Source organism: Quercus lobata, chromosome 12 (genome assembly GCF_001633185.2).
Source record: "Quercus lobata isolate SW786 chromosome 12, ValleyOak3.0 Primary Assembly, whole genome shotgun sequence".
NCBI lineage: Eukaryota > Viridiplantae > Streptophyta > Magnoliopsida > Fagales > Fagaceae > Quercus > Quercus lobata.
The window spans coordinates 33,397,978-33,408,669 of record NC_044915.1 but is presented as its reverse complement, the minus strand read 5'-3'; the positions used below and the strand labels follow the sequence as shown (position 1 = coordinate 33,408,669).

The following is a 10,692-nucleotide window of genomic DNA, read 5'->3' as shown; positions in this document are numbered from 1 at the left end:
AAGGGGTTGTAACCAGTTTTCATACTTAATCAAAAAGGGAAGACAGTCCTCACAAACCCAAATCAATCATTATTCTCCAGCCCTAGCCAAGCTTCCTTCCCAAAAACAAGAATTTTTAGTCCCTTCAAAGAATTAGAGACACAAGGCAGAAGCTAGTAGACATGCAACACATCATGAGTTTCGTAGGGGCAACATAGGCATTAAACCATATTAGGTTCTTGTGGAAATGGTTTTCTGTTTCTTTCTTTATTCCCTCTTTATTTGGTAATTCTCAAGAACTGACAAATATCAATTTTAATAATCAATGGACACTATTGGAAGATGCTATCCCCCTGTGAACTATCCAACTTTTATAACTAATATAAGTGAAAAAGTGCTAGAGAATTCAAAAGCAAATAATCCATAATAAGAATGTAGAATAGTCCCAAAAGACAAGTACTAACGGTTGATAAAACACCTTTTTCAAATGCTGCTGAATCTGTTGGATCTTGGGCTTTTGTAAACCCCCCTACTAATCTATTAACTTTGAATCTCCATTAGTATCTTGCTAATGCCAGCTCAAGGTTGCGATTAGCTTGATGATCATACAGACCTGCCACTTCAATGGCCTGTGCAATAAAACCATTTCTAATAAGGGAGAATGTACAAACGCGTGGCGTGGCTATATAATAGTTAACACTGAAAGGATAATAATTTTATTAGATAGGAAGCTATTGCATTTTAGATAACTAACAACATTCATAGGAATAAAAATTTAAAGCCAATTATGCACTATGGAAATATGTCAAATCCAGCAGAGAGAGATCAATCCAGGTTCTCAATAAAAGGAGTAGAATACAACAACCAAATGCTTCTACAGCATAATACGTCAACAGTATATAATGCTAGCCTTGGCAAGTACCTTAAGAGCAGTAGTTAATTTTTCAGAGACCGCACCGAGATCTTTATCAAAATAATCTAAAGAAAAATTGACTATTTTTGTCAAGAAAGTTCTGCATGCCAGAGTTTGATCCACAAATTGTTCCAATACATCTCTTTCCTCAATCCTGTAGAAAGCAGCAGCAGTTATCAATAAAACAAAACATCCGCATGCAGGAATTTGATAACCCATCATATAATCTTTCAAAAAAAACCCAATCAAAAGCATGTGCCAAATTCAGTGGAGAATCATTCTTTTTTACCATGGTCAAATATCCATAGTAGTTACATAAGTGCAATTTGATAAGCATGAGGTAAAACAATCCATGAGCCAAACAAGTGAGGCAAAAACCATAAGTACAAAAACATAAGAAAACCAAAAGCCAAACATAAGGTGGACCAGGCAAGCCATCCTTGGTTAATATATGAATCAATTGAAGAGGAAGAGAAGACACCCAGTTTACAGGGCACATCATCAAGCTCGGTTTTGGTTGCAAACCAACCTGCTCAGTTTGAGGAGTACCTTGAAATCAAGCTAACATAGAAGTCTACTAGTGAAAATTCATATGTCATATGTACTAGCTGCAATTCCAATGCTGAAAAAGGTTAATAGTTATTAAATAGGCTAGTGAAAAATGGCTAGACATCAGTGTCTGTCATAAAATTTCACAACCCAAGATCTTAGCCATTCCACTTCTCTGATTACTCAGCCACACTACATACTTCTCAAACCTTAGCTGCTAGCACTGATCAGTTTGAATAGAAAGGCATCTCCATGCAAAACCCGGATCAGTTCTTGCTATTTCCACTACTGCCACCTTAGTTTTAGAATCATACAATCCAGCACGGTCAAACTGTCTATGAATAATGAGAACAAACTAAGATTTTTGAATGGCTTGAATTTTTAAAAGATGTACAAAATGATTTCTTTCACCTCCACATTTCTTTTAACTTTGATATGTAGTCTTCAGGGAACGCATACAACATCTTGACAAATTGTGGAAAACAAGATTTGCTATAGGATAGGAAATACTGACCTCGAGTTTCAGATAATGTATAAAGCTATTAATAAATTTGAGCAGGCTAAGACACAGAAGTGATAATCTAGACATTTCAATTAATGGCACGAACTCCTTGAAAAATTACATTACAATTGAATTATAAGATTATGTTAAGTCATGAAATATGCAGGGAGAGAATATATATATATATATATATATTTTTTTCAAACTTGATGCATTTGCCACATCCCCACAGAGCTGATAGTCAATGTGTTTACAATGACACATAAAGTGAAAAAAATCTGTCAGAGTTTTGCTTGATAAAACTATAGAAAATGGACATTGTACCTGAAAATGAAGCAAAACATGGCTAAGAAATTCATGGTCACGCCATAGGATAGTATAGACTGATTGGATGAGAAGAGTCAAACCAAGGAGAACATTTAGCCAAACATATAGAAGATAAAAAAAACATACTACAGATATCTATCTAGCACAATTACTAAAAAAGTAAAAAAACTAAAGGATGGAGCTTATTTTAATAAAGGACGAGAAGGATTCCTCAAATAAATACAATAAGGAAAAAAAATCAGTGATTAGATTCCTTGTTGTATACTCTCTTCTCACCAAAAGACTATCATTGAATACTTTCCAAGGGAAAATAAGGATTTTGAGAGAGGATTTAAGCTACCACAGGTCAGCCCACATTTAAGAACTATATCTCAGAGTTCTGCTCCTTCCATATAAGCATTCAATATGGAGAAGCCAGTAGGCTCGGTTGACAATAAAGACTAAAGAGACCTAACTGATTCATGGGGCCTAATCAGTTTAACTGAACTTCCCAACCTAGGAGTTAGCTACATGAGATGCATATCAATTCCTCACTAATGCACAATTTCGTTGTGCGGTAGCTTGGTCAATAAAATCACAAGCCCTTGTAATATGTGTATAAATGGATAATACCCCCCAAACACATTGTATCTTACATTCATAGTTATTAGGAATTGAGTTCCTATTTCCTACTAGCCATTTAGCTTCTATGAGAACAGATTATCCCATTGCTTTTTTTTTTTTTTTTTGATAAATAAAAAATTTCATTAAAAATTAAGAAAGTTGCTACCCCAGTACACAGGCTTGACTCAAGTACAATTTTCTTTTTACTTCTTATATAACATGAAACCTTCATAGAAAGTAGTGTGAATCTACACCGAAACTCTATTTGAAGATGTGAAAGTAATTTGTATATGATTTCCATGGGTTGGTAAGGAGTCATTGTATCGATATTATAATTGCAATTTTTAAAATTCTTTTTTTTTCTTTTGAGATGCAATGAAAAGTTATTTATGAAGTGAAGTTGGGTTTTTGGAGTAAGCAAATGACCTGTCTAATTTAAATTTGAACAGAGGTGCACCTTGTGACATTTACTTTTCAAGGTTTTCAGGTCCGTAATAACAAATGAAATTTCTCTTGGGCATGTGTAGTCACTTTTATTGTTTGTGAACTCTCTTGAACTACTTTGAATGATGCTACGAAAGACTCTTAGTCCTTCAGCTTCTCAACACTCCCCCACCCCCCAAAAAAAAGCATTCAATGATTACTTTTCATCTACTAAATCAATTCTTAAAATACACCCACATCCAGTTTTATGAGAAAAATAATATCATGAGCTGAATACAATAGCAAGTGAGTCCTAAACCCATATTGTTTATCTACATGAATGTGAAGCTTGGAGAGGGGTTGGGATTGGGGTATTTATGTTAGAATACCACACATTTTATGAATCTTGAACAGAATTTTTATTGCCAAGACGATCAATCTGTTATTTTCCCCATTTGATTAGAGTATTGGGATGGGTACTGGCAGTTTTCTTCCGATCAATCTTTGTTTCTCTTAGTTGTGAAGAGTGTTATGGCCGTATATTTTGTGGCTTGAGAACTTAAGTCACATATAGTGCCAACCAGAATCACAGCTAAAGTTCATAACAAAAACCTGGCTATAGGTAAATTGGAACTTTTGCATTGGATTACAGAAGGTATTCTAAATGTCTGTGGATATTATTTACCTGATGACAAGCATAACAAGAGACAGTTCTTTAAGTACTTGAAAGGTTTGTCATTTCCGCCAACTTGAAGGAGACAATGTGTCTCATCCTGAATTGATCCGCTTAATAGCTATTTGTAATGCAGGTCAAAAATCTCTGGGGCAGCAAAAGCGAAATAGCATAAAAAGCATGGTTGGCCCAACTAGCCAACTCAAGCACGAACTAGATGTGTCATCAAGGACCAGAGGAGACTGATAATCTTCATCTTCTTCTGCTTCCAAATCATCAGATCCATGAAATGGCAACTCGCTCCAGTAATCAACATCATCATCATCATCATGTCCAGTAGTTAGAAGGGGCAAGTTAGGTATACCAGATTCTTGAGGAGGACAGATGCACTCTACGTGGACCCCCCACCTTGTGGCATTTAGTGTCTCAATAAATGCACCATCATCTTGTCTAAATTTGATTATTTTATATGTAACCTCAACAAGATTCTGGTCAGTTGGATTTGATTCATTCAATTTCTGCTGTAGAAACCTTTGAGGTGGAGAATATAATAGCAAAAGATTATAAGCATTTAAAACTAGATGCCGAGGCATACATTCACATTTTTTACAACCATTGATGGAAATGTAAACAAAGCATTCACAGATATAGTCGTTCTTATCATGTGCCTCCTCATCGCCTCCAAAAGCAATATAGACAGCCAATTTTGGAAATTTGCGACCAACCCAGAACAATATGGAACTATGTTCAATACTTTGATGGTTGAACCATGGAATCTCAATTCCCGATATCGTAAGAATACGATCAATTTCCCCATCTTCATATTCAAAGCCCTCAATTTCAGATGGGAAATAATTGGAGAACTGTGATATGTCCCCACCTTCAGATTCAGATTCAACACCCTCAGTTTCAGATGAGAAGTAATCGGTGAACTGTGGATCCATTAATTCATTGCTTCTTGCACTACCACATACCCCATTCGGTAAAATCCCCATAATTTCTATTACCTGCATTGCAATTAGGAAATTCAACATTTTTCATTTAGCAAATCTCGTAAAGTATTTAGAGAAAGTAACAAAAATTGTTTCTTTATAACTTAAAGAAAGAGAGAGACCTGATTCAATAGCCCACTTGGTGATTCATTATCCAACAACGGGCAATTTTTCGCATTAACCTCACTTATCGATAGTGGAAGTCCTTGAATTTCACAAAGGTGCTTGCAATCCGTAATAAAAAGTGAATTTAATCTAGGAAATCTGCTAATGCTTTCGGGGATGGTAATAATATTGGTTTCAGATAGATATATACTTTCCAATGCGGGGAAGTAATCAGGCTTCATCAAAAGATCTAATTCAATTACGTTTTTATGGTGAAAGAAATTCAGGTGTTTCATCTTCAGAAACCCATAACCGGAGGAGCTATCAAAAGAATTGCATGTCGGTCTCAATTTGGCAGTAGGAGTCACCAACTCCCAAAGCAGTTGCAATTTATAAATGCCATCTGGAAGATCCCGAAGGTTTTTGCAATCACAAAGGTTTAATGACTCAAGAACTTCAAGAGATGTCAACATAAGGTTGTTTGGAAGATTTTGAAGTTTTTTGCAATAACGAAGATTCCACGTTTTAAGCTTATGAAGAAATTCACCGGACGTGTGAATCTTAACTAAATTTTCACAATAAGAAAGGTCCAATGTCTCCAAGTTTGGGGTGCATAAATTAGGTAATTTGGTTATAAATTTACAACCACTGAGGTTGAGATGTTTCATATTTTCTAACTGGAACTCCTGTAGAAAAATAAATAAATAAATAAATTCAACAAACTTTAGAATAAAAATTTAATAAAATCTTAATTAAAAAATATTAGTAATTGTACCTGCTTGCATAGCTTTTCCAACTCAATGCGACTCTCTGGCATATGGAGACTAACAAGTTGTTGAGGACAAAAGTTGGATGGCAAGGGAAATGGATATTTAGGCCAGCTAAGAAACCTTATCCCGTTGGGGAAATATTGAATTGCTTCACAAATACGTAAGTTATTAACAATAAGTATCCTGAGATTTGTCATCCTTTTGAAAGCTTGAGCGTGTAGTGGCACCTTTACCCATTGAGGTGAACGCAACATTATACCTCGAATTTTGTTTGATCCCTAATTGAATAAAGTATCAAGTGAACCATAATTAACAATAGAATTTACCAAAAAGTATAATAATTTTGAAAATTTCAACATAAATGATACTAATAAACTTCATATTTTATGCAATGTTAAAAAGAAAAAAATATATAACTTTTACCTAGTAAAAAGTTTTTTTTTTTTTTTTGGAAAAAATAGAAGAAAAAGAACTTATACCTTATTTCCAATTAGCACATCAAGAGAATCTTTATGATGCCATAACCTACTACGTTCTCCAAGTATATGTGGCGATTCTCGTCGAGCAACTTCCCTACCCATTTGTTGTATCAAGTCATGCATTAACAATGTACCATATTGATTCACAGTAACAAGACACTTATAAACAAGTCTTTGAATACCATATTCAGGATGTGAATCACTAGCATTTAATATATCTACAACATAATCCTTGTTCCATCCCTTGAAAAAACATGCAATATCAAGGAAAATATCTTGTTCGATTTCCTCCAATCTATCATAACTTACTTTAAGTACTTCTTGAATGTCTTCATTGGGAATTTTGTTATACTTATCTAATGTACTTTCCCATTCATGTTTAGGTCTTCCACACAAATCACGAGCTATTATTATAAGAGCTAGTGGAAGGCCTTGGGCATACTGTATAACTTGGTTTGTAAGTTCATAATAATCTTTATTGGGTTTCTTTCCATGGAAGGCATGCTTTTCAAAGAGTTGAAGAGCTTCATGTTTGTCTAATTCCTTGACCTTATAAGTTGTATAAACTTTTCCAAGAGGAGCTAACAATTGTGGATCTGCTGCTGTTGTTATAATGACTCTGCTTCTTGAAGTAAACCAATTACAATCTCCAAACAATTTTTCTATTCTTTCCAATGTATCCACATCATCAAGAACTAAAAGAACATTTTTACTACGAAGTCTATTTTTTATCAAATTGATTCCTTTGGATGTGCTGTGAATTTCCTCATTTTCATCCCTTGAAATCTCTTTAAGAAATTGACCTTGTAGTTTGATAATGCCATCCTTCGTCTCCAAAGTTTCTCTAACATTCTCTAAAAAACTGCTTCCATCAAAATGATTAGCAATTCTGTTATAAATTGCTTTTGCAATTGTAGTCTTACCTATTCCGGGAAGGCCATGAATCACTACCATGCAAACTTCATCTAACCCCATACTTAAAAGCGATTCTACGGCCTTGGCACGAGGTTTTACTCCAACAAGGCATTTGCCAACAAATATCGGGGTGCATTTTGGTATATTTTCAACAATTTTTTGGATAAATTTAGCTTCGGTTTCACTGCAAACCATAAAGTAAAAGAAACATTTAATGAGTTGGACTAGTTGCAAATATTATTATGAAATGAACTAAACTCAAGATGCCTAGTTCTGTACCTTACTACTTATACTTTAAGATATTATAAATTAAATTAAATGACATATAATTCAAATATTTGAGCAGTATCTTTAAATTTTGTACATTCTTTTTTGCTAGGAAATTAATTGTACACATTTTAGCAAGTAACTGAGTTGGAATAGTTGCAAATTTTAATATGAAATGAGCTAAATTCAAGATGCTTAGTTCTGTGCCTTACTACTTACAGTTAATATATTAATAATTAAAGTAAATGACATCAAATCAAAAATTTTAGCAGTATCATTAAATTTTGTCCTATATCACGAAATTTTGAGAAATATAAATGAAATGATAGTAGAAATAATAACATGTTTTTGCTTGTTCTACACACTACACTTGATTATGACCCGATTCTACCAAGACAAACCTCGACCCAACGTATTTTATGACCCATATTATATTGTATACTAATGTCATACTAGATTTTCGATAATGTGCATAAAAGAAATAATGACATTACTCATCATGACTTGCACTTTTCAAATATAAATATTTTCAGTGACAGGTTGACTACTAACATGATGTATTTTTTTCCCCATAAGTTCATCGTTTAGATTTTATTATAAATTATTTACTCTTTTTTTTCCTAATATATTATATTTTATTCTTCAAGCTCTCTATATATTTATTTCTTCTTATAGATGATTTAACTTTATTTAATGTTTTGTGTATAAAAATGTACGCATTTTATTTTTTTCATTTGTGGATTTATTGGATTAGAAGATTATTATATTTATTTACTAGATTGTAAAATTAATAATTTATATATTGATGTCTTCATTATTCCTGTAAGGACCAATAAATCCTGTAGCCCAACCCCACTTTGAGTAGTGGGTTTTTAAATCCAGCCTTGGCCCAAATCAATAAATTTGTAAGAGAGGGAAACAGACAACAAGAGAGGGCTCTATCCAAGGATGAAAATAAGGGGAAAGGGCTGATATTCTTGAATAGATGAATTGATCTCCTCCTCTAAGTTAGCCCAAGGAGGTCAATGCTATATAGAAAAATGACACCATTCACTCTCTCCTCTCTATGCTCCTTCTAATCTCTATTCTCTTTCTTTGATACTTGTGTCTCGATCCCTTTCTCAATGCACCTTATTTTCCTTATATACTTCTACCTCTATCATATCTCTACCATCCATTCTCACCTAACACACCTTATATCATGACCCTTGTCTTTTACTATCTCTGAAGAAGGTGGTAGAAGGAGTTTGCTTAACTGTGACCTTTGTTGTTCAGGGCACTTCCTCATCAATACAATTGATAAAGCTATTGCCCACCATTTAATGCAGAGGCAACAAGCTACTCTAAACTAGAGACTTATCCTATGATGATAGACTCTCAATCTCTACGCACCTTTCTCTCGACTTGGAATATCCTAGAGCCCTATGACTCATCCGTTCCTCTCCTCAGGTAACCTTCCTCCTCTGGCCCATGCCCTGTGACATTCCCAAATCAATACTGCAACTCTACAGCTCCATCCTCGATCCTTGGGCACCCACGTACAATTCCTATTAGGATAAGAAGAATAATAACTACAAATCTAAATATGCAACTAGGTTGGCACCTACACACGTCTATCATTTGTAATTCTCAATTCATTTGTACATATCAAATAACTTTACATCAAATGTGTGTATGTGTATATGTGTATATGTGTATATATATATATATATATAAATATATAAACTTTTCAGTGTTTTCACGTACATTTTACAACCAATGCCAAATGTCCATTTTATAAAAAATAAAATTGAAATTACAAAAAATATATTTATGATGCATAACTTAGCACAACCACTTAAGTATCATACCGGTCAACTAGTCTTAAGATTCTCTCCTATTTAATGTCATGAGTTCCAAACCACCCCCCTCCCAAAAAAAAAAAAAAAAAAATTCATGTAAATTATTGGTCGGTGGGTCAGGCTAACGGTTTAGGCTTCTGGGCCGCATTGGTGGGCCAAGTGTATTTACAAAAAAATCAGCCCACAGTCAAATCAATTGGGCTAGTGGGCTACCCACAGGCCTCAATAGTATTGGATTTGGGTTGTGGACTTGTGGGCTATGAACTTTCAAGTGACATTTTTGTGAGGGAGATGTTACATGTATTTGATGCATTAGATAGATTTGAGACTATTAGGATCTGTTTGGATACCGTTTATTATTGAAAACTAAAAATATTGTAGCAAAATAATTTTTAAATGTGTGAATAGTGTTATAAACCCATTTTTAATGTTTATTTTACTGAAAAAAGAAATTTGTGAATTCCATAAATAGTGCATGGCACCCACTAAAGAAAAAAAGTGCCGCTAGGAAGCGCTTCCCAAACGCACACTAGAAAAGTAAATATTACCTCTTAATAATGTGATCTGGAAGGCAGCCACATAGTTTTCGCTTTGAATATGGTCTTAACAAAGTTTAGGAACAAGAAAATAATTAAGTTCTTTCTTGAGTGATTGATTGACTATTTGTAAATAATTTAATTATAAATTTAACTAATAAAAGAATTATATTAAGAGATAATTTTTTATTATAACAAACCATTAGAATTATGAAACTCATGAAAGCATAAGACAAGTAATGAAATACATACCATTTAGCAACCAAAAAAATAATAATAATAATGAAATTCATACCCGTTCTTATAGTGCCATCCGGACAAACTACCAACTTTATTTAGAGCTATCCTCCAATTCTGCACCTTGTCAATATCATCTTTGAATATCTCTTCATGTTTTCTCAAAGCTACCCCAAACTCACTTTTTTGTTTACGTACTTCTGAGGGATCCATATTGTAAAATATAGGCAAAATTAATTTGCTACACTCAAGAATCTTGACAAGTTCATCCAAACACCAAGTAGAAGATGCATAGTTTTTAGAGAAAATGATGATTGAAATAGTTGATGATTCAATGGCTTTAAGAAGTTCTATTGAAATGTCTTCTCCTCTCCGAAGGTTATCATCAATGAAAGTGTTAAAACCCTTGTCACACAGTGCTTTATGTAAATGGCTTGTAAAACCATTGCGAGTATCTTCCCCTCTAAAGCTTAAGTAGATGTCATAGTTCTGGTGAGTGAAAGAAGAAGAAGAGGAGGAGGAGGAGGAGGAGGAGGGTCCTTTGTTGGTCAGGAAAGCCATTGGTATGAGAAGATTAAGAA

General features: G+C 34.0%; 1 protein-coding gene across 1 annotated transcript; it reads right to left on the bottom strand.

The window, feature by feature from the left end:
- Nucleotides 1-536: 536 nt before the first annotated feature.
- LOC115970560 (TMV resistance protein N-like) lies at nt 537-10,672 on the bottom strand. The gene is made up of 8 exons (XM_031090175.1): nt 10,170-10,672; nt 6,316-7,414; nt 5,842-6,114; nt 5,084-5,752; nt 4,203-4,976; nt 1,442-1,500; nt 902-1,046; nt 537-608 (listed from the first exon to the last, which is right to left on the bottom strand). Exons 1-8 carry the CDS (start codon nt 10,670-10,672, stop codon nt 537-539), a joined length of 3,594 nt encoding a protein of 1,197 aa, XP_030946035.1.
- Nucleotides 10,673-10,692: the final 20 nt, after the last annotated feature.

Coding starts and splice junctions, on each gene's coding strand:
- LOC115970560 (XM_031090175.1), bottom strand. CDS start 10,672: ATGGCTTTCCTGACCAACAAAGGACCCTCCTCCTCCTCCTCCTCCTCC. Junction 1,501..4,202: donor AAGATTATCAGTCTCCTCTG/GTCCTTGATGAC, acceptor TTGGAATTGCAG/CTAGTACATATGACATATGA. Junction 1,047..1,441: donor TATGTTAGCTTGATTTCAAG/GTACTCCTCAAA, acceptor TGCTTTCTACAG/GATTGAGGAAAGAGATGTAT.